The sequence below is a fragment of the Argopecten irradians genome, chromosome 7 (genome assembly GCF_041381155.1).
Source record: "Argopecten irradians isolate NY chromosome 7, Ai_NY, whole genome shotgun sequence".
NCBI classification, from domain to species: domain Eukaryota; kingdom Metazoa; phylum Mollusca; class Bivalvia; order Pectinida; family Pectinidae; genus Argopecten; species Argopecten irradians.
The window spans coordinates 17,188,164-17,213,876 of NC_091140.1; the positions used below are offsets into that span (position 1 = coordinate 17,188,164).

The 25,713-nt window shown below is 38.5% G+C and overlaps 1 protein-coding gene across 1 annotated transcript in view; it reads right to left on the minus strand.

Annotated features, from left to right (window-relative positions):
• Window positions 1-448: 448 nt before the first annotated feature.
• The window catches only part of LOC138327053 (sacsin-like), a 34,829-nt gene continuing 9,564 nt past the window's right edge, over window positions 449-25,713 (minus strand). The window contains 5 exon segments of the mRNA XM_069273043.1: window positions 449-13,462; window positions 13,464-13,804; window positions 13,806-17,578; window positions 21,748-21,882; window positions 23,270-24,400. Of these exon segments, the coding sequence (XP_069129144.1) occupies window positions 7,204-13,462; window positions 13,464-13,804; window positions 13,806-17,578; window positions 21,748-21,882; window positions 23,270-24,400 (11,639 nt within the window). The 3' untranslated portion in view covers window positions 449-7,203.

The following is a 25,713-nucleotide window of genomic DNA, read 5'->3' on the forward strand; positions in this document are numbered from 1 at the left end:
TTCGTAATGTAATCCCAAAATTTTCTTATTAGCCCACCATCATCAGAATTCTTGTTACCGCTATTTCTCAGAAAGTACTCAAAGGATCTTTTTTGCAAATTTGATATGTAGGTTCCCTTAGGGCCCTAGTTGTGCATATTGCATTTTGGGACCAATCGGTCAACAAAACGGCCGCCGGGCAGCTATCTTGGATTTTGGTAGTTAAAGTTTGTTACCGTTATTTCTCAGAAAGTACTGAAGGGATCTGTCTCAAATTTCGTCTGTTGGTTCCCATAGGGCTTTATCTGTGCATATTGCATTTTGGGCCTGATCGGTCTACAAGATGGCCGACAGGCTGCCATATTGGATTTTGATAGTTGGGGTTTGTTAACGCTATTTCTCAGAAAGTACTGAAGGGATTTTCTCAAATTTCATCTGTATATATACAATTATAACAATAACTCCGTGATACAAGAAAATATATTTATTCAAAAAATAAATTTACAATGTATTAAATTCACATATTATCATTAAGGTATTGAAAAACTAGGTGATGAAATAATATAGTAGGAGACACTTTGACAGTGCTCAGTGTTTGTCATATTCAATCGCATCCCAAAATCATATTGACATTCCATGGCATATACGTAAGACTAACAAAATTATTCCCTGATGTGAATTAAAAAACAGCTAATCACTGGATTAAACAATCTTCCAATCGATTCAGTTTATCTGAATTACTTGTTTGGTTCAAAATCAAGTTATCCTATCTTGTTACGAAACCAAAAGTTCATTACAATAGTAAATATTTAAATTCGATAAAACCTTTCACCAAGAATTGTTTTTAAATCCTAAACATATACAGTAAAACAAGTGTTTCTCTCATTATCAATATTATTTCCATTGTACCTATTTTTTCTATTACTACACCTGTTGTTTTCTTTCATCATCCCTAGATTATTAAATACCCCCAAATTATTATATCATAGCATTAATTACGCTTATGTCCCTATAGGCCAAATCAAAATGGCAATACAAAACAATTTTTCACACACGTCATGTTTTAAATACACTAGCATATCGGAACGACAAAATGTCAACCATATATCAACCAATAAGTGCAACGTCCTTAAGCATAAGCCTCTTTGCAAAATCAGTTGGCTAGATTCATAGTTTTGGAAGTTATTAATGATAATTTACAGTATTTATGTATACTCCATTTATCATTTGTTGGTACATGATTAAAGTGATGTAATTGGTCTAACCTTATAACGTCATAATATGTACCAATCCTATCGTTTATATTCGTTATTTTTATGCACTTATTAGATTGAATACGGTAGGTAAAACGCCTTTCGTTTGAAATCAATTATTTGTATTGAGTTACCTTACAAATCCTTTGTCAAACTTTAAACATGAAATAAACAATAGAAATCCGATTACACACATTACATGTCATAAGTATACGGTGTAGGAAAAAATGTAGCGTAAACCAATGTTTCAACAACGCCCTGAACCAATATGCCAAATGAAACAAATTGTTATAAAAGTTCCCCGTGAAGCAAAAGATTGATATTGGTCTGTCTCCTACCCACCATCCCTGCACAATCCTAAATGCTGCCAGGTGATTCCAAACGGTTAGACCACACCATACGTAATAACTTCCGTTATGTAAGTGTCATTCTTTACAGCTTGATGATTCTCGTATTGTCATTTTTATTTGATTGAATAAGTTCGTTCGGCGGTTATTGTCCAATAGAACGGCTACTCTTACGAAACGCATGGGTCTTATTTCCCGGTTCAAGATTTTACCCCTTATTTTGCTCTCCTGTGATTAGTGTTAGAAATATTCTTAATTTAGTATTCGTTAACATATCGATATATACATATACTTTTATTTGATTATCAAAGGTATATGTCGGTTGTATGTTTATACCTTATTATCATTTCACATTTGGATTAAATGAAACCAATCTATATAAAACATTTCATATATTCACTAACCAAGTAGAAAAATGCACATACATCAATTATATATAATGAACATTAATTTATATCTCTTTAATCAATCTTATCCATATCAAACTTATAAGATTATGCTAAGTACTGGCGGTAGTTTACCATCATCAGACCATTACTTACTTCATTAAGAAATGAAAGATTTTGTACACGAATCAATGTAATATAATAAACTGCACAGTGATTAGAATAATAAAAAAAATATTACGAAGAACCTTGAATTATAACCCAAACAATGGGCTACTCAAAAAGGCGTTTTCGTTTCCAATTTACTAACGTAGAGGATTTGTAAATTTCATTTTAGAAGTAAAATAAATGGTCTGATGACTGGTTTGTTCTCGAAAAATTATTGAGATACTTGTACACAGAAGTTCACAGCAATTAAAAAACGAAATTATTATGCCAGTAAATAATATATCATTCCACAAATATAATAGTACACGTGTGTGTATACAAATACAGGTAAATGTAATAGCTTATTATGTTGGTTACAACATAATTCAATTATTTGTATGGCAATATATGTTGATGGTATCAACATCATAGTAATAATTCAACTATAATAAACAAGTAAACAATATAAATGTATCATTAATGTAATGGAAATATTAATTTATATCTTTGCAACAGTAAATTGTACTCATATTAAATACAATTATCATAAAAATGTGTCAAGCACTGATGGCATTTCATCAAGCCATTACATAATTCTTTTTATACCATAACTATAACGGCAGCTGGCTATCTTTTATGATTACACATACCGGTGTTAACACCACAACGACTTTCATTTGTTAAATTCAGTTACCTCCCTTGATGGCTTTAAACTTCGGAATACTTTCCATAACATTTTCTTTCAAATTGCATCGCATTTACCGTATAAAAGGTAGTTGTTTATTCACGGTACATGTAATACACAGCAGAATCTATTTCGACACTATATTTTTATGACGGAAAGATATCTATTATGACGTAGTATATCGTCATAAGTTTCCCTGAATGTAGACGAGAAACAAATGATTGCCACGGTATAAATACATTGCACTTGAGTTATTAGATTAACAAGTTTCCTAACGCGCGACTGTTACAAAACATGTATTTATCGTGTTTATCTAAAATCTCACTATTTGATTTTCAAATTTTGAAATCATACTCGCTAAAGCAAATGTCTTTCAAAATATGAAAAATAACTAACTCGAGTTTGATAAACAACAGCCACGCGTTGGGGAACCTCTATTATATACACTGTAACTTTGCAAAGTACCAGACGCCGTCATAAACAGGGAGTTTCCTCGACATGTGGACATGACTTCATTTACAAATATAATTTTTGTATACGAATCAATGCAATATACATATACCGTGGTAGCAAACTGCTCAGTTATTACAATAATAAAAAAAATCAACAAAAACTAAACCATTAAAATATAACTAAACAACCATTTTAAAGAAAAACGAACTACTCAAAAGGGCATGTAAATATTCATTTCCAATTGATCTACATTGATCTAACAACTAGGGTCATTCAAGGACACCCCCCCTCCCTCATTTAAGGATTTCTATAAAAAAGACAGTGCTTTCAAGCATAAAATTGGAATGTGGATTTGTAAGAAAACTTATCCAATATCTGAAGTCGGTTACTAACATGAAATATCCACATATGATGTTTTAAACGATAATACGTAACGTAAAATAATCTTCCATATTTCATAGCAGTAAGAGTTTTCGCTTTTGAAACATTATTTTTTCCTATGACCTACATTCTACGACATTCATTTCCTTCACGAGTGGATGCTTAAATGATTTTCACAACAGATAGATTAGTGAGTGTAACTATCGAGCAGAAAAGTATGTAACAATCCTTTGCAACGATAGAATACTGATGAACACACATTCTATAATGGCAAGAATACGTCTGTTGTACCATATATGTATGTATGCCTACATTAGCCCTCTCCAGTTAAATTTATATGTGCCGTAATTTTCATACTCACGAATAAAGAAGAGCTTCTAATATTTTATTCACCACCAAAAATGACCAACATTTTGAGAATTGCAATATTTACAATGCATAGGTTTTCATTTTACAAGTACAAGTAAGAGCTGAAAATGATTTTTGGCAGTACTGCTTAAAGGCCCACTACCGTTCCGAAACGGCTTTAAATTTTTAAAATGGGAATGTAAAACAAGATCGATAATTTTGTAGAGCCGCAAAAATTATTAACTTACCGTTAATACTATATTTATCATCACCTTCTGAACGATTTGATTAAAATAAATAAAATGTTTATTTTCATAACGCGGGTCGTATTATGTTTCCCGCCGTCGTCCTAAATACCGGGCGGTAGTTGACTATCACTGCGCCAGACGGCAAAACAGCGAATTGACTCTCCATTGTTTTCATATATTACGCAGGAAATCTTGCATATGTTTGGTGTCGTAACCTTATTTTAGGTCATCAGTACGCATTTTCTGATGTTATTAATGTTTTTTTAAGAAACCTTTATATTTTGCTCCGGAAAGATAATGGGCCTTTAAAATCCTCTACAATGAAGTAAAATGAATACATATAGTCATACCATGAAGCCAAGGTTTGGTGTACAATGTTACAGTGCTAGTAGTTATTATTAAGTGATTTCTGCAGGTACGTTTCCATCTAAACATATATAAGACATAAAACAAGATTTTTACAGTACATAAATTATGTGTTGTTACTAATGTTTATAAGGCATAATAAATGATTTTTTACCTGATAATTTGAATGGTTTTCACAGCTTCATTCATCAACCTAGTGGTTTTCTATAGATAACTGGAGAAAAAATAAAATGTCACAATTTTCGCCCAGTTACGGCACATATAACTTTAACTATTTACACAGAAAGGATTTTCAGCAATTATTTGACAAATCGGATGAATTTTTCCAACTGGTATATAATACACTGCGCATTTTCCTATAAGCAATAAAATGGCATTGTCTGATTTTCTTTTACAATCTATAAAATGACATTATTTCACATCCTGTTATCCCAACGTTCGCCGAAACGGCCGGGCCACCAGCACTGTAAACCAACTTCTGTCGCCGTTTCCAGTTCAACACTCAAGGAGACATTGTATATATAATTACTATCGAGGATTTGAAAACCAAATAGCAATACTGTTCAATATACATCTATCTGAGATAGACATCAATTTGCGGAGAAAAACAACTTGCGTGATTTCACTTTGATCGTAAAATCGTTTTCAGTAATTCCCCTACGAAAGTCGATTTACAATACATCACACGCAATTTAAACTGATACAATTATCTGGGCCTAGTTGTTCAAAAGTTGATTAGGCTAATCACAATTTAACGACAATTTTAAAATCAAGATAAAATAATTTCTAATAATACAAATTTTACTAAGTTTTATAAGAATCTTAAGAACTCCATTCGTTGCTTATTTTATGCGTTAAGTGAAAATATAATTGAAAATTTTGCAGTGAATGAGAAATGAAAATTTCGCTAATCATGGGATTAAGCTAACATGCTTTGAACAACCGGGTTCAATTATCAAAAATATTATCTTATCTCTGTAGGCATATTGAAAGTTACTATATCATACTGGTAATGTTGATGTTGTATATACACACATGCTGTAAGTTTAAAAATAAATATTCAAAAATATAAACATGTTTTACCGGTAGAATTTTTTATTTATACTGTACAAATATCCAACAACAATATCAATTGTTCATTAAGGACGATAACATTAAATAAATGCCACTAAAATGAAATAAAACAAATAAATTAATTATAAAAAAAAACATTTGCGACAATTGGTCAAAATATCGACCAGGTTGACACCATTTCCACACAATAACATTAAATATTCTATGATCCCTAAACATTTGTCAAAACATTTCAACAGGTAAGATTTGTAAAGTAAGAGAAAAACAGATTTTTACATGCAGATTTAAGATAATTTAAGATAAAATTGAAAAAAAATGAAATAAAAAAAAAAGTTAGAAAAAGAAAAACGACCCCCCCCCCCCGAAAAAAGCAAAAAACAATATAAAACAATAACCACTGCGTAGGTATCAAACAACCGTCTGGTCCCGAAAGAAAAACAAACATTACAAATGGAAATTACAATGATGATGTGGTTTGTTGTAATATACATGTATGTACAATGATATCCCTTCATTGACTCTGCTTTCGGGAATTTACAGAGTTATTGTGCATGGCTCTAAAGGACAAGATATATAATTATACAAATAGGCATAAATTGCATTGTATGCTTTAGTTATATACATTGGAATAAAACGAAATGATCATCACCCAGAGCAATGGTGTACTTAGATTCGATTGACAAATGCAAATCAAAAAGGTGTCTGGATGAAAGCTTATGTAAATTACTTACTAACTAATTGTTTAGGAAAAATGTCAAGTATAGAGACAATAGAAATGCAAGACCATAATAGCGAAATAAAATCATAACGAAAACTTTACATAAAAACGCGACATTAAACTTCATTAGACGAGAGCATAAGTCAGTTTACAATGTATTCGTTAGAGTTATCCCCCTTTAAGAGGAAGGCGTGGATCAGTCTAACCCCGAGTATTGTTACCCATGGAAAAATAGTAAAGATTTTTTTATACAGTATTATAAAACAGTTATTAATGTTTGAGAGATTTACTACATTGAAGATGAATTATATACAATGTACTATGTATATATAAGTGTATTAACGTCATCAACAAAAACATCAATAATATACATTGTATAATAATCATTGAACAAATCTTGAAATAATCACAACAAAATTTAGAAAAATAAACTAGACTTCAATATTTTGATTATGAAAATAATATCTCTTGCTAAAAATCTATGAAAACGGAGCACTCGAAGTAAAATCAAATATATTTTCTATCTGATAACCATATTATCTATTAGAAAATAACTAGTGGACGTATGGTGTCCTCTTCGGTACCTCGCTGACGCTCGGAACCATTCTCGGTCTCTAGAACACTGTCGTGGAATTCCTGGTTTGCAGACAGTTGGGAGTAAGAGTAACTGGAGAGATTGACGTCATCGTCATAACCATCACCATTAGTGATCGAGTCTGTACCAGAGAATCATTGTCAAAGTTCTTGTCCGGGTGCTGCACCTAAGATATTTTTTGAAGATAGAGTTCGTTCCTTTTCTGGTAAAGTCCAAATTGCCTTCAGTTTTTTCTGATCTGAAGAGGTATCGTTTTCGAAGGCATTCGATGAATTTTGTATATTTCGTTAGCATGTTTGACAATTAACTTGCCTTCTCCAACATCGACTTCGTATTGGCTAGATTCATTTGATAGCTCTCCACTCATATCGGAACCTACAGACTTCTCAATCTTTCCGTATATATAAATGTTTCTTTCCTGTGAATCCATTGCATCATCCGGTACATGAACCACCGCCACATATTCCCCAATGTAAAATGTAAATATGTTGTTGTCCAGCATATGATGCCATTTCTCATGAACGTGGGTACCACATTTTGGGAGAAAATCTGCCAAAAGCGATGCGTTGATTCTATATTCTCGGTATCCTTCCGAATTCATAATTTCAGGTATTTTTTCTGGGTAATCCATTGACATCAGGAATTTGAGCAGAATTGGCCGATGCATAAAACAATCAATACCAGTTGATTTCTTTAGAAGTCTGACAAAATCTCTTTCAATTTTCATAATCCATTCGTTTCTTTCTATTTCTGGTGGAACTGCTGTGTAGAAATTCCATGAAACTCCCTGCTGCTCATTTTCTTCCTTGTAGACATGACAAAATACACCTGTTTTGCGTCCTACAACTCTTCCGTTGTAGACGTAATCAACGTTTAAGTCTTTTACTTGTAGCACTTTGATTTTCTGGAGTCCAGTTACCACGCCACTTTCCTGTTTTTCTTTATGTGTTTTCGTACTTCGTAATTTCAGTCTATCATGATGTGAAATGCGCAGAAGTCCCTCAACAAATGCAGGAGTTTGAATGAATTCCTGCAGCAGTCTTGTATGATGTCCTTGAGTAACTTCAATGTTTGTTGCATCGAAACTTTGTTTTACCAGCTTTGTTAAGATATGTGGTCTATATTTGTCTGGTAGTTTTTCAATATCGACATCAGAATACCATAGATCTAAAGATTTGAAGCCTACAAAATACGGTAATTCCACTTCTTTTCCTATTGCATTCTGTAGCTTATCATTATCGGAGTAGATCATTTGTGTGGAATTTATCATTTTGTTCTCTTTGGTAGGCAGATACAGGGTTTGTACCTGTAAGCATATACCAGTTTCTATGTTTGGCAAATGACAAAACAGCCCGTCGATAGCTTTCCGTACAGACAGTCGCTCGTTTGCATGTAATTCTACATCTCTCACCTCCTGCGTGATATCTTTTAATACCCTTGCATACGTTGCACATGTAGCTCTTTCTTCTGTACCAAGCCGTTTGAATAATGCAAAATGACTACCAAACACCATCGGAGCTGGGTATAGGAACGGTTTGATTTCTCCATTGTCGTCCAGGTAGATAACTAGATTCCCACACTTCACAAATTTGTTTTCTGATGGTAGATATACTAACGGTTTCTGACGTAGTCGCTCGATGACAATGCTTTGCTTCGCTCCATGTTCCCACAAGTACTTATATATATCGGACATAAGACGTTCCAAATATGCACCCTCTTTTTTCCAGCGATTGCTTTCGCACTGTTCTTTCAACGCATCACATATATGTTGCGTATGTTGAATAACCTTATCTAGCGGTGGTTGTTTCAAGCACACCCGCAGTTGTTTGGCTACTGCAACTGATTTCTTTCTGTCAAAGACAATGAATGGATTTGCTATGTCTGGGAGGATGCTACAGACACTCCAAATAAGGTTAGTATACCTTTCAGGGACAGCTCCTTCAAAAGATATTAATTTCCCACATTCGAACTGTGGATAAATGTTCTGTTTGTTTTCGAGTATGGATGGAGGTACGATTAACTTTATAGCACGAATCCTAGAAAGAAAATCCAAATCCCCTATATCTTCCATACGCCAGATGCACTTCAATAGATCATCGGATTTCTCGGAAACCTCCTTACTAATGGGATATCTTCCTTCTTTTTCAATCTGACGAGCAAATTGGAGAATCAACTGTGGAGATGCCTCTTTCACCATACCAATGAGTTCCATAAACGATTGCCATTCGGATTCATTGTACAGTGCCTTTGGAAAGTGTACCTGATCGCTCCTCATGACCCGAAACAGTCTAACATGTGGACTGTGTAATCCAAATGCTTTTCTACGGCCTCCTGTCTCTGCGTCAAAAATGTGTAATCTCCCCAGTGCATCAATCAGAGTTTTCTGCTCAGGATTATAATCATTGTTGTAAGATTTAAGAAGACTATCCTTAATATGCTTCAGGTGTACCTGCATATGCTGTCTTGGAAGATATTCAACCTTGGCTAAGATGTGACTTGTGTATACATCACACATGCTGCTTTCCGTGTATTCGAATTCATCATACATTGGCTTTAGCTTCATATTTAGCTTCAAAAGCAGTGTGCCTGAACTGTTTCCCCATTCTTTGATCCCTTCCGCTGGTATACGTTCTGGAAGTACCAGAACATTATGCTCAATATCTAGCGAAACATGTTCTCCGTGTCCTGTGAAATGCAGTGGAAGCGACTTTAGTTTGCATTTCCAATTTTCGAGCATTTGGACTTCTTTTAAATTTTGAACAAAATACTCTAAAATGGCATCGGCTGTAGATTTTGAAATATTTTGGAATCCTGTTTCATGGCGATGTAGGTATAAACAGTTCAAAACCATCGCTGGGCTTTTGTCATGTGGTAACAGTGAGAAGAGAAAATGATTGTTCAGCACATTCCTATGAAGAACAGGAAGTCCTAGCGTACCCAATGCTTTCTTCAATTTTCCTGTGAAGGATTCCAAATCCAACACTTTTTCAAAGCTTGATAAAGATGACAATACCGTTCTCTTAGTTTCAAATATTTCTGTCTTTTCAATGAGTAAACACGGAACTAAGTTCCAGGAAGCAACATGCTGCAAAATCTCTGGTATTGTCCGAACACATCCACTGTTATCAGGCTGAGACTCCGTGGGGTTTTGTTTCTTCCTACTTTTCTCTTCCTGTTCTACCAAAAACTGCCATACACTGCAAATCCATTTCGAGTTCGGAATATGTTTATTCTCGGGGATCCAATCCACTAATAATCGAGGACAAATAAACTTTTCTTGACTCAAGTTTTCTGCTAAGTGCTGAACAAATGATGGAATATCAAAATGTCTGAATATGTGTCCCTGTAACTCCTCTGTGTTACAGAGACCCACGAGACTTGTATGAAGAAACCGACTTCTGGAACAAGGTAAAATAGAAAATTGCGTACTGCAAAATATTTCACTTCCTTCCTTGAACACTCGTAGTTTTCTATCCTGGGTCAAACACAAAGGCAAACCAATCATCTGTGAGGCAAACTTGTCTATGCACAAGCAGTACTTAAGCAAGTAGGAAATATTTTTCTCATCATGGAGACTTGTCTCTGATAGGTTTGTGCCATCTTCCTGAATCCTGATGTTACATTTGTGTTTGATATCTGTCCTGTCGTATGATTTCAAAAAATCCAAAATAATTACAGGCGATACTTCCGAAACAGGCACTTTACTATCCTTCATACTCTCAAGTATTGTTACAGGAGAATCGAGAAGCCTCAAGCCAATATTTCTTATCGATTGTCTAAGTCGCATTGTTTTCAAATCATTCAAAACTGGCAATTTTTGACCCTCCAATGTATCAAAGACAGCAGGAAATGGTTCTCCTTGTTGCTTTAGGGGCACAAAAAGGGGGTTTTGTTGCTGTTGCTGCTGACATTCATTAAGTTGTTGTCGAAAATGCTGTTGGTCCTGTTGTCTCTCCTTTGCATCGACTTGATTTTCAGGCTTTAAGTAAAACAATTCTTCATATATCCTTGTCAGAACATTTGTTGTTAACAACTTCCAATTTTCGTCGGCGGCATCCTTAAAAACTGGGAATAGTTCATCCAATTGGTTTGTCTGCTTTATAAGATCATCGCCATTCAGAAACATCTGTTTCACTATCTCCATTCCTTTAATACACGCAACAGGTAGGACCCGAATCAGAAGTAGCTTATTCCACTCCCACTTGAATGTTCCTCTTTCTTGATTCCACAAACTGCTTCTTGATTCTCCACCCAAAGCAAAATGGCCATTCACGTGAACAGGAAGACCGGTTTTTAATGGTAACGGTAGGAAGCAGAAAGCTCTGTGTTCTTGTTTCCTCACAATTCTATCCGATTCATTCCGCAATGTTAAAAGAATGGCCACACCACCTATTGGTAGAAGTCCCAGTTCTCCTCTTTTGTATGCACCAGACACTTCATCAGGTATGTCACCTTCTCCGAACCCGATGTGCTGCACTATAAGCCAAGTGTTCCTGACGCCCTTACTATCTTTCACAATGATGTTGTAAGAGACGCTGTCAGTTTGTATGATTGACAGATCGCGAGTTTCCTTCAACTGCCTACTAACATCTCGTACTTTGTTTCCGAAAGCTGTTCTTTTTTCCTCGTCCTCTGATGACATGACAACTTCAATTTCATACTGATTTTCACATTGTCCTGAGGAAATATCCGATAGGGAAATTTTCTTAACTGATCTGACAAAAAGCAGAGTTTCTAGAAGCTCTTTCTCAAATACTCGAAACAGTTCCCTAAGTTTCTGTTGAGATATTGGTCCTGCTAAATGTTTTTCTGTTCCATCATCTGTCCGTAGTGGAAATCTGAAAACTGTTCCTCCATCTGGTAAAAGTTTGTCTTCGTAGTAGCAGTTAAAAACATCCGGATTTAGTTTTCTGTGATCAGGCAGATTCACAAACTGAGTCCCGGGTCGTTCTTCAGTGGCATGAGATAAAAACTGACAGTATGGGTCCATGACACATAATGTTTCACCTTCCTCAACAGCAGGACCTCTTGTCAAGAAGGAAGGTGCATCTGTAAGATGATAAACTGCATTAAAACCTACACCATACTGGCCAGTTTTAGTTGAGTCCTCTCCTTTACTGCCTATCCCTAGCTCCTGGATCCCCCGAATATCACTTGCACTAAACATGCTATCGTTGAATACAAGAAGAGCAGGACCTTGTAAGGGTTTCCATTTATCATCGAACACCTTTTCAGTACAGTGGTAAGTGGAATCTATGATAAATTTAAGCTCTGTTGCTTGGGCATCGTCGGCATTCTGGAGCAACTCCTTCATAATTTCTTCGTCACACGGATTATCATGTAAGATTCTTTTAATTCTTGTAGTCAACTCTTCTTTTTGTCCAAAGGGTATTGTTCTTGTATTTTCGAAAAAGTGTTGCTTTATTTTAGCCTTAACACCTAATGCACGAGCGAAATCGGGTGCAATTTCTCCATTGACAAACTTCATTGTTTCACTTGTTCCAATTTCCTCACTGTCGTTTAAACAAAGTTGAACGATTGGTGACAGAAATCCTTTCGAATCCGGAATGCACAACTCTCTGGGATCTATTTGGTTTCCAGGTTTCGGATGTTGCATACAATTTACCAAGACTTTGATAAGTTTGGTGTATAACTCCAATTCCTCGTCCGTAAGCTTTCTCTCTCCGATTGTATTTTGTCGCTCCAACATCACGTTTTTGACATCATCAGTAGTTAACCCGTCCTTGATGCCGAACATATCTACCAGACTTTTACATCTGAGATTAAGAAGATGTTCGTGTAATCCGAACAGGTAAGGTTCACAGTCGATTGGAATACGAAGTGCTGTTTGACTTGGCTTCACGAACACATTGTGACAATAAATGATAGGGTGTTCTTTTAAATTTTCTATGTCCTTTCTGTCTTGTTCAGAAACAGTACCGTTGATAATTCTTTCATGGAAGAATATGTAAACTTCATTACAAATGACCTTCAATAAGTCCTTCGATTCTTCCGTTATGTTTTTAGGATCAGTTGTTTCACAAAGCTAAACTAAATGTTGACAAACGACTCTGATTGGAACAACATTGCCTACAAAGACACTCAGATCATCTACGTTTGTATAACAAGTCTCGTCCATTACAAACTCTTGTGAACCAACAAGATGTTTAGCTGATAAACGATAAAGACATTTTGGTTTCTCAAACTGTATGTTTTCTTTCGTCTCATGGTTACATACCAACACTTTTTCATTTGCCTCGCCTATCACTTTGTTTTCATTAGAAAGGCTGTCCGCTTTCCAGGTGAAGACCCAGTCCTTCGGTTTCTTGAGGATCGGTAAGAATGGTATGTCTAAAAGTTGTTCGATAAGCGAGGGATCAGACCTACAGTTTTCCTCTACATACTTGGTTATGTTCATGGATCTTTCCACAGCACATCTATCGCATACCTGGGAAAGGTGATGGACACTTTCCACTCTGTCGAAGACTAGATGGTAAATTATACACTATCATGCCGACATTTGACAATTCTTCTTTTCTTTCCTTTATTCCAACTTCTTCCATATCTTTGTGAACAAACCGTCCTTCACTCGCCGTAAACAATCCTATCAGATTACTTTCCGGATGCACCACTTCGTGAAGATATTTTAATTCTCCTGTCGGTTCTGTTGGAATGCATTTAGTGTTTTGAAGCAATGTCTTTATTCTGTCACTAATGGTGTCGACGGCAAACACGACCAGTGTATTTCTTTCTCTCTGTGCCCAATAGTCGGAGTGGATTTCAGAAAAAAAGGACTTCATTGAAGAAATCTTCCCTTGAAAATACTTTCATAAGAATGGCACTTTCAAGACCAGCCATTCTGAAGGCATAATTCAATTCTGTTGGAAGCTTCATAACCTTTGTGTTATGTTGATCATTTTCCAGAAAATGAATAGCGGCTTTATAGGTTATGTCTTCATGTGGTTTGAAATATTCTGAATCCATAAACCTGCAATGTTGAAATCCTGTCCATACGTCATGTCTTTTGAACACTCTTGGATTCTCGTTGACAACTTTTGTCATGAAAGCCTTCTGCATACTTTGTAGCTCAACATAACTTGTCGGATCAATAGGCCAAGTTTTCATATACTCTCGATCGGTGACTCCAGTGTAGTTCTGCATATGTTCAAGTAAAGACACATATGCATTTGGAACGGCATCGGTCATCAGTGCATGGTTCCACTGCGGTTTAAATAGTTGAGTTTTATCATCCTCTGTCCCCCACATGATAGACCGTCTGTCTGGTGCTACAGCGAAAGTGGCATTAATGTGTACCGGGAGACCTGTTGGAATAGGAAGTGGTAGGAAGGAAAAATAATGTCCCGTTCTGTAAAATCCGAATGTCATTTTATCCAACGGCAGAATATGAACGTCATCTTCATTCATTGTTATTGGAACTGCAATTCCTGCGAGAGGTAACACGCCTCTTACTTCCTTAGATATAGCAAGGCTTTTTGAAGAACCAGTGGAATAAGAAACTATCCATCGAGTGGATGTTTCTGAATCTGGTACTTTACCGACCGTGAAACGTTTTGCAGCCTGTTCTACCTGTATACAGATATTAGCTACAATAGTTTTCTTGGTTGTTGTTTGCATTTGACTCTGTCCAATAGGTCGATGCAATGCCGACACCTCTTTTAGAATACTAAATTGACCTGATGTCTGAAGATTTTGAGTATTCGATGTCACCATTTCCTTAGTAGCTCTATAGACAAAAGTGCTCTGACTTGGATCTGTGGCATTCGGTCCCAAGTGATAAACTTCTATTTCTGTTACATTTTGTGTAAAGAGTAGCATGTTTCCACCATTTTCCATAAGCATGTACAGAAGTTCCTTCATATCAGTCTGTGTGTATGCTGTGCTCTTTATTTCGCTCCTCCCTGCCTGCTCATTTGTCCTTAGGGGAAGTCGAAACAATGTTCCTTTGTATTCCACGAAGCCATTTCCCATCGTCATATCACAGCCGAACACTCCATTGAAAGGTTGGAACTGACTTTTCATTCTCCTAACAAGTTTCTGATTCTGCATACTTTTTAAGTTGATTTTTATCCCTGGTTCCTTTCCTTTAACAGCATTGCCAAGATTTCTATAGTGCGGGTCAAAAATGACAAGGTCATTGCCTGTTATGAAGCTTGGAACGTCAGTCAAGTTGTAAACAGAGCAGAATCCCAATCCAAATTTTCCCACTTTGGTTTCGTCCTTCTGTTTTGTAGCACCCCCCAGTTTGGTGATGTTAAGCAAGTCTGCTTCTGTGAACTGGGCATTGTTGTAAGCCCATAACGCGGGACCTTGGAATTCAGCCATGTTCTGGTCAATGAGACGTGTTCTTGAATCGATATTCTCTCGCTCATCATACAGGAAACACACTTTTGTAGCAGCTGCATCATCAGCATTTTGGATTAACTCCTTTGGTACTGAAAGACCATCTGTGTAACCGTCCAATAAGCCTTTGATTCTTCCTGTTAGATCCTCGTGTTGTCAACATGGTTCTATAGCCTCTGTATCAGTCAGGAGGCCCTCTGTCAGTGACTGGACTCCAAGCGCCTGGGCAGTGTGGGAAGGGATGTTAGCATGTACATAGTGAATCATTTCATCCTCCTCTTCTGCTATGGATTTCAGCCACTCCTCATTACTGTATCTACACTCAGAAGCGGGCATCATCTGCAATCTTGTATCAGACCCTGTGTGAACGGGAAACATAATGTCCAAGTGGCCGACTAACTGTGGGTCACGTTTGTACAATGTCAGTATTTGAACGATTATGGACAAATCCTTTTCAACATCATTCCTAGAACTGTAAACAAGACTGTCAGTCTTGGCTTTTATTTTCTTCTGTACATTATCCAGAACGTCTATAGTCTGTCGTTCATGGCAACCAACAGTTTCAAAAAAGTGTTTGATAGATTGAGATTCCGTTGGTAGACAGTACATGTAAGGCTCCAGCTGGATATCGTCAGGGCCCCGAGTAGTATAGACATCGTTTACATCAACAAATAGTTCACCTGTCCAAACTAAAGCTTCAGTCGTAAAGAAATCTCTGATCTCTTTTGTACTCATCTGTTTCGCCAGAAAGTTGTACACCTCACTGATACATGGCAACAAGTCCGGTTTGTTTCTAGCGTTATAGCTGTTCTTGATTTGTAACAGATGTTGTAGTACATCTGTAACCTGTGGTTCATCTAGCTGAAAATGTGTTTCCAGGTATCTGTATGAATCTTCGGAAATTAGTGGAACAACAGATCCAACGATACGCTGATTCCGAGTGGTTGCTAGGAGACACTCTCGTGGAGCACATAGTTGATGTGTATAGCGACACCAAGGTAAAACTGAAGGATAGCTATCGGTCGGACTATTAAGTGGTACAATGAACTTTTTGTCCAAAAGTGAATGGTGATGTAACTCAGGCTGTCGTCGAAGAAAATAGTTCACCGCATTCGCTTGGTCCAAATTAGATGAGTGTCCCTGTTTCACCTTTCTGTCCAGGCCATTGATGCATTTGATGATCATATCGAAGGATGGTTCGGACGTTTTCAAGCCCAATGTACGCAATACAACTAGAATATCTGGTGATGCAAACTTTTCTATTGGAAAAATTGGTTCGTTGTCAACTAGATTCTTCAGTTGATATATGTTTGGGTCGTAAAGTTCAGATGGTTTTTTTAAAACCCCTCCAGAAGTGGGAACAAAATTTGCTTTACCTGCCAACTGTATCAATGCATAATTTCTTTCAAACTGGCGGATATTTTGGATGAAATGTATCATCAGGTTCTTTTTGTCAGAATCAGAGTATGTGTTCCATTTGGTAGACAATATTTCCTCAATAGCATCTTCCTCTGTAGACTGTCGAGCACCCAATTTTTGCGCTAACCTGTACTGACAGGGATCTGACGAAGACAGGAGACGTCGCGGATACTTGACTGGAAAGTTATACCTGAGCTGTGGAGCTAGCATATCAACTTCGCTTACAGATGTGTAGGAGCCGGTCTGGTCTTCTTCAAATATCTGTATCCTTTCCAGCGATTTTCTTCTAACATCCCATATCTGAAAATCATCAATATATTTCTGCCAGGCAATCCTTTCAGCTTTTTCAGCATTGGTATTAAAATCTTTTAAATAACCACTGTTATTGGCGGCAAGTCGATCGAGAAGGTTCAGAAAGCTGTCTTTTGTAGGATTGTGAACATACATTGTGATTTCTGGATGTGATTCCACAAAGGAAGGAACACAGGACAATACTTTGACTAAAAACCTATCAATTGATCTACATAGATCATCTGGAAGTCTGTAGGACTTATGTGATTTTACAATCATTAACTTCGACAGTTTGTGTAGATGAATGTGCTCGCCGTGTTCTTCAGGCACCAGGTGTAAGTCTGTAAAAACAACCAAAGACATGTCAGCCAGCTTGGACCAGAGGTTCTTCAGCCAGTCACTAGGAAGTGATGACCGTGTAGTATCCCACATCTTGTATGAACCACTGTCTGTCAGGTTGAGCTCCATACACTGCCGGAGTAGTGCAGCAAATCCGGAGGTACTTAAACCTTCAATTCGGAATGTACCTGTTGACAATGAAACCATTCTAAAACTATGTGTCTTCATTCTTCATGAGTTTCCCATAGTTATACCAGACAATAGCATGGCAAATATTATATAATAAAGAATGATGTTTAACAATTCTTCAAAAGGTCTGCATCGACTACTTTCTGACTAAAGATTGTCTTGATGCAACAACTTACAGTTAATGCGAGAGAAAGAGTAAACAAAATGATAAGAGGGCCTGTATCGCTCATCTGGTTTGTCTGAAATGTTCGATGTTTATTTCCTCAAGGATTTTTAAAAAATCTTCTTTTAATTTCCTTGTGTGCCCCCCAAAGGCTCCAGCTGGATATCATCAGGGTCGCGAGTAGTCTAAACATCGTTTACATCAACAGACAAATCATTTAAAACTTAAGTATAAAGAAATTCCTTATCTCTCCTGTTCTTGTTCCGCCAGTAAATTGTACATCCCACTTATACACGGGAAAGTGGGGACACGATTTATACAAACTCTGTTCCCTCTTTCTGTTTAAATATGGATACAATCCAGACAGAACTATATGACGAGTAGCGATTTAGAGGTTTACCCTTTTTGCCCCTACTGTCTGAGAGGGGTCAGGGATTTATAAAAACAAGGAGGTTTCTGTACAACTTTGGTTTAAATGTTGCACACCTATATGACTAGTAACGACATTAAGGAAATTAATTGAAGGACGAGGGATGAGGGACAGACGATGGGAGCTGAGCCATGGCATAAGCTCACTGGACCTTTAAATGGCGGTGAATGGTCACTTGTTGACATAAAACGAACAACGGCAAGAAGATGCAAATAAACCGTACATAAATCAACGTATGGCGCATGACTACTATCAAACACTTAAAATAACCCCGTCTATCAACGTAAGTCACAGTATATATTGTATAAATTTGAATATTTCCATAAACTTTTGATAGTTCTATTGTGACCTCGCCTGTCCTGTATCTGTGGTATAGTGACCTTACCTGTCCTGTACCTGTTGTATTGTGCACTCACCTGTTCTGTACCTCATGTATGATGATCTCACCTGTTCTGTACCTGATGTATGATGACCACACCTGTCCTGTACTTGTTGTAGGATGTTCTCAACTGTCCTGTACCTGTTGTATGGTGACCTCACTTGTCCTGTACCTGATATATTGTGCACTCACCTGTTCTGTACCTCTTGTATGGTGACCTCACTTGCCCTGTACCTGATATATTGTGCACTCACCTGTTCTGTACCTCATGTATGATGATCTCACCTGTTCTTTACCTGTTGTATGGTGACCTCACTTTCCCTGTACCTGATATATTGTGCACTCACCTGTTCTGTACCTGTTGTATGGTGACCTCACTTGTCCTGTACCTGATATATTGTGCACTCACCTGTTCTGTACCTGTTGTATGGTGACCTCCCTTGTCCTGTACCTGATATATTGTGCACTCACCTGTTCTGTACCTCATGTATGATGATCTCACTTGTTCTGTACCTGATGTATGGTGACCTCACTTGTCCTGTACCTGATATATTGTGCACTCACCTGTTCTGTACCTATTGTATGGTGACCTCACCTGTCCTGTACCTGTTGTATGGTGACCACACCTGTCCTGTACCTGTTGTATGGTGACCTCACCTGTCCTGTACCTGTTGTATGGTGAACTTACCTGCTATGTACATGTTGTATGGTGAACTTACCTTTTCTGTACCTGATGTATGATGATCTCAACTGTCCTGTACCTGTTGTATGGTGACCTTACCTGTACTGCACCTGTTGTATGGTGACCCTACCTGTCCTGTACCTGATGTATGTTGACCTTACCTGTTCTGTACTTGTTGTATGGTGACCTCACCTGTCCTGTACCTGTTGTATGGTGACCTTAACTATCCTGTACCTGTTGTATGGTGACCACACCTGTCCTGTACTTGTTGTATGGCGACATCACTTGCCCTGTATATGCTGTATGATGACCTCACCTGTCCTGTATCTGGTGTATGATGACCTCACCTGTTCTGTACCTGTTGTATGGTGACCTCACCTGTCCTGTACCTGATGTATGGTGAACTTACCTGTTCTGTACTTGTTGTATGGTGACCTCACCTGTACTGTACCTGTTGTATGGTGACCTCACCTGTCCTGTACCTGTTGTATGGTGACCTCACCTGTCCTGTACCTGATGTATGGTGAACTCACCTGTCCTGTACCTGTTGTATGGTGACCTCACCTGTACTGTACCTGTTGTATGGTGACCTCACCTGTCCTGTACCTGTTGTATGGTGACCTCACCTGTCCTGTATCTGATGAATGGTGACCTCACCTGTCCTGTACCTGTTGTATGGTGACATCACCTGTTCTGTACCTGTTGTATGGTGACCTCACCTGTCATGTAACTGTTGTATGGTGACCTCACCTGTTCTGTACCTCTTGTATGGTGACCTCACTTGCCCTGTACCTGATATATTGTGCACTCACCTGTTCTGTACCTCATGTATGATGATCTCACCTGTTCTGTACCTGATGTATGGTGATCTCACCTGTTCTTTACCTGTTGTATGGTGACCTCACTTTCCCTGTACCTGATATATTGTGCACTCACCTGTTCTGTACCTGTTGTATGGTGACCTCACTTGCCCTGTACCTGATATATTGTGCACTCACCTGTTCTGTACCTCATGTATGATGATCTCACCTGTTCTCTACCTGTTGTATGGTGACCTCACTTGCCCTGTACCTGATATATTGTGCACTCACCTGTTCTGTACCTCATGTATGATGATGATGATCTCACCTGTTCTGTACCTGTTGTATGGTGACCTCACTTTCCCTGTACCTGATATATTGTGCACTCACCTGTTCTGTACCTGTTGTATGGTGACCTCACTTTCCCTGTACCTGATATATTGTGCACTCACCTGTTCTGTACCTCATGTATGATGATCTCACTTGTTCTGTACCTGATGTATGGTGACCTCACTTGTCCTGTACCTGATATATTGTGCACTCACCTGTTCTGTACCTGTTGTATGGTGACCTCACTTGCCCTGTACCTGATATATTGTGCACTCACCTGTTCTGTACCTCATGTATGATGATCTCACTTGTTCTGTACCTGATGTATGGTGACCTCACTTGTCCTGTACCTGATATATTGTGCACTCACCTGTTCTGTACCTATTGTATGGTGACCTCACCTGTCCTGTACCTGTTGTATGGTGACCACACCTGTCCTGTACCTGTTGTATGGTGACCTCACCTGTCCTGTACCTGTTGTATGGTGAACTTACCTGCTATGTACATGTTGTATGGTGAACTTACCTTTTCTGTACCTGATGTATGATGATCTCAACTGTCCTGTACCTGTTGTATGTATGGTGACCTTACCTGTACTGCACCTGTTGTATGGTGACCCTACCTGTCCTGTACCTGATGTATGTTGACCTTACCTGTTCTGTACTTGTTGTATGGTGACCTCACCTGTCCTGTACCTGTTGTATGGTGACCTTAACTATCCTGTACCTGTTGTATGGTGACCACACCTGTCCTGTACTTGTTGTATGGCGACATCACTTGCCCTGTATATGCTGTATGATGACCTCACCTGTCCTGTATCTGGTGTATGATGCCCTCACCTGTTCTGTACCTGTTGTATGGTGACCTCACCTGTCCTGTACCTGATGTATGGTGAACTTACCTGTTCTGTACCTGTTGTATGGTGACCTCACCTGTGATGTAACTGTTGTATGATGACCCCAACTATCGTGTACCTGTTGTATGGTGACCTCACCTGTTCTCTACCTGTTGTATGGTGATCACACCTGTCCTGTACCTGTTGTATGATGATCTCACCTGTCCTGTACCTGTTGTATGATGACCTCACCTGTCCTGTACCTGTTGTATGGTGACCTCACCTGTCCTGTACCTATTGTATGGTGACCTCACCTGTCCTGTACCTATTGTATGGTGACCTCACCTGTCCTGTACCTATTGTATGGTGACCTCACCTGTCCTGTACCTATTGTATGGTGACCTCACCTGTCCTGTACCTATTGTATGGTGACTTCACCTGTCCTGTACCTGTCGTATGGTTATCCTATCTGTCCGTTATATATTGATTGATGATATTATCTGTTTTGTACATGTACATACATTTTTTTGTATAATAATGTTCTCTTACCTTTACATTTGATCTTTTCAAGGTGCTGTTTGATTCCCTCAGGTAGATCTACCTTCACAAGCTTTCCTTCACAACCCGGGACAAGTCTAGCTGTAATTTCATCACACATATATACACAGCCTGAAGTTTTTGAAGAAAATTAAACAAGAGATTCAAAATACGTAAAGGCGTCTGTTATCAAAATACTATCAAACCTTTATTATTCTCACATACTTCACAGCTAGGATACTCTGCATTCCCCGTACGTAAAAAGAGGTTTACCTTCTACAGACACCTCACCCATGATAAACAATGGCATTTTCATTGCATGCAACAAGACCATCAAGTGCTGATACCTACGATGGCCCATATCAGCCGACATGGCAACAGCTTTACTTAACTGTAGTTGTACACACATCTGTGGTGATTGTCATGGCAACTGCTTCCTAAAAAGCCCTTGCCAACATGTTTTGTCATTTTACTCGTTTGGCGACTGTTTTACTAAAGTAACTGTTTTGTCATTCTTACGCATGGCCCATATCAGCCGTGTTGGCGAATGTCTGGCTTTTGAGACAATTAACATTCCACGCCGATATCTATCCGAGTTAGACGCTGTATACGTGTACTGATTAAATGACCTTCGAAACAAACGATATTTTACGACGCTTTTCTTAGTAGAATCATTGGTAGGTGACACAATCTGTGGCTAATGTTGGCGTTTGAATGAAAATAGGCTTTCAGTGAAGTAACTCAATATACGTTGAATAAAATCTGATACTCATGTTTATTCATCTTAAATAATATCAGGTATTATGTGAAGATTTGGGTTTTCCCTGGGTAGGGGCATATAATGAGAGATTATAGGTGAGTTGAATGCCTGCATTAAATTATAGCTTTCCTCCTAGACTAGCTACCAGTCCCTAGTATATTGAGGGGAAAAAATCACTAAAATTTGGCTCGATTTTTTTGTCTCTACTACATGTCTGATTAAGTTTCAAACTAAGGGGAGATAATCTAGCTATCATTTGGTTGTCCCCCTCCTAGGGATGTAACCTCTCCCCATCCGGCTCTCAAAATTATTTACAGTTACTAACCGTACAATAACTTGTTACGACCTATGGCTATGTTATTTGTATATAACTGTAATCGCCTTTGTTTGGTAAAGTGTCGTGAAATATCGTTTTGGTTTCAAAGGTCATTTAATCAGCAGACCTGTTCGGCGTCTAACTCGGATAGATATCGGTGTGGAATCTTAATTGCCTCAAAAGCCAGACACTCGCCAATACGGCTGATATGGGCCACGCGTAAGGATGACAAAGCAGTTACTCTATAAAGAAGTTGCCAAACGAGTAAAATGACAAAATATGTTAGCAAGTGCTTCTTACTAAAGCAATTGCCATGACAATCACCTCAAAAGTGTGTACAACCACAGTTTAGTAAAGCAGTTTTGCTAAATGTCTTTACGTAATTAGCGTAATTTTTCCCTCGCGAGCATTACATATTTACAGTACGAGGAAACACGAAAACACTTTCAAAGACCTACCTGTCCCAGATTTAGGACATTCGAATACTGCATCCCTGTGATGTATCCATTGGCCCCCGTTGTTCTCAGTGAAGACAAAGTTTGTCTTCAGAAGGCTTGCCAGAAATGGGTCCAGGATAATACGCCACTTTACATCCACATCATCGAGACGGGGTATAGATCTGTATACTACTTTTACCAAGTCACCTGGATTATGTTCCTCTGTACTTCTACTGATCAGCTGTTGTACCATGATCAAGTAGACCTGCGAAAGAGCTTCCCTTATCAAAGCCTGATTCCACTGAAGTGATTTGTCAAAGTTAATGGCCGACTGTTTCAAATCAGCTGATGGCCACTTTACATGCCGTCTGTTCTGGCTCAAAGCAAAAAAGCCGTTTACATGAACCGGGAATCCTGTTGGACTGCGCTTCTCCAAAGGAAGAGGAAGGAAACAGAAGATGTGACCTTGGAAGTCCATTGTGTCCTCATACGGAATAGCAATTCCAACGTAAGGACTGTAGGACAAGTCCTTATCTTTGGAAAGTTTACGGAATTCCGGGGACATGGTTTTTCCTAACACGGCATTAACAATGAACCATGACTTGTTCTCAATCTTTGCCACACCACGACGGTTGAGTGTCTCTACTCTTATATTCACAAGCAGGCTACATTTCAAGTCACTTGAGGTTTTGCTTCTTTGTAGTTTCTTGCTGAAATGCCGTCGTTTCTTTACTGATCGAATTTCAGATTTTAGGTCCTGGATCTGTACCCTGTACTGCGGCTCAGCACAGTTATTTTGTCTGTATAAAATCATTTCCTCCAGGTTTTTCAGAAACAGCAGGGTACTTGGTGCTTCAGTTGTAAATGAATCAAAAAGGTTCTCAATTTTCTCCTCGTTATACACATTCCCTGACAGCTCTGTACCGATCTGTCGAAGAGGAAACCTAAACAGAGTTCCTTTGTACTCTCCGTTTACAATTGTTTCCTCTCCAAACCCAAAAACATTGTTAAACGCGTCCCTGAAGGCATCCATGTCCATTCCCTTGTATTTGGCTAACCTGTTCAGCTGGAAGCTGGTGCATACCTTGTCAGAGTAGGTTGTGTAGGGGTTTATAACTAGAAGCGTTTTACCAGACACAATCATCGGTTTGACTGTGGGTAATGCGGACTAGAAAATGTTTGTTGAAAGTTATAATCAACTGCAAATTCATTGAATTCCTTTGAAGCAAATTGTGGCCCATTGTCAGACACAAATTCTACAGGTACGCCCCAACGCGCGAAGATATTCTTTAGCTTTCCTATGACATTAGCACTGGATGTACTAGGTAAGTATGCAAGTTCCTTACCTTGAAAAGTAGTCCATGACCACCAAATAACTTTTGTTTTCAAAGTCACACAAGTCTGCAGATATCTTCTCCCATGGACGTCCAGGTAATGGTTTTGTTATCAAAGGTTCTTTCCTCTGTGATGATCTATGTGTTTGACAGAACTGACAGTTCTCCACTCTTGCCTTTATATCCTTATTGATTCCTGGCCACCATACAGATGTTGCGGCGCGTTCGCGAGATTTCGTGTCCCTCGTGTATTGTCTCAAGGACCTCAGATCTCTGACATTCCGGTATGACGATCCGATCTCTGTACAACAGTAGGCCGTCTGATATCGTTAACTCACCACGTGCTGCGAAGTATCCTTCCATACCTTCCTCCAGGCCTGTTATACGATCTGGCCATCCTAGCTTTGTAAAGTGAATTGCTTTCTGAGCATATTTGTCATCAGCCAATGCTTGCCGAATGCTGAATAGCTTTCTGTCTGAAATAGGTTGACATGACTTGACAGAGTTGACATACAATTCTACGTCATCCTCCATTTCAACATGAGTCTCTGTTGACTTCATTGGACTGCGCGACAGGGTGTCTGGTACGACTAGCAATTTTCCTGGTACATGTTCAGCTGTGACATTGAATCGGCGTAGTCTCATTAGTAAGCGTTGACATCGCAGCGGTGTTTTGTCAAGATCTTGCTTGTTCATAAGGGGTACTAACGGTTTGTGATCTGTCAGGATTTTGAATCCATGTAGGCCAACTAGATACCTCTCAAACTTCTCACAAGCCCACACTGACGCGAGACACTCCTTCTCTATTTGAGCATATTTTGTTTCCGCAGATGTCAATGTTCGTGAACAAAACGCGATGGGTTGTAATTCATCACCATCCTGCTGAAATAGTGCTGCACCGAGTCCATAGCTGCTTGCATCAGCACTGACTACTATAGGCTTAGTCGCGTCATAGAATGAAAGTACTGGCGTGTCTGTAAGCTTTTCTTTCACGTCATCAAATGCTTTTTGTTGCATAGTTGTCCAATTCCAAACTTGGTCAGACTTGAGCAAGTCGGTCATTGGCTTCATAATGGTAGAGAGGTCAGGTAGAAATCTCCCGAGGTAGTTTATCATTCCGATAATACGACG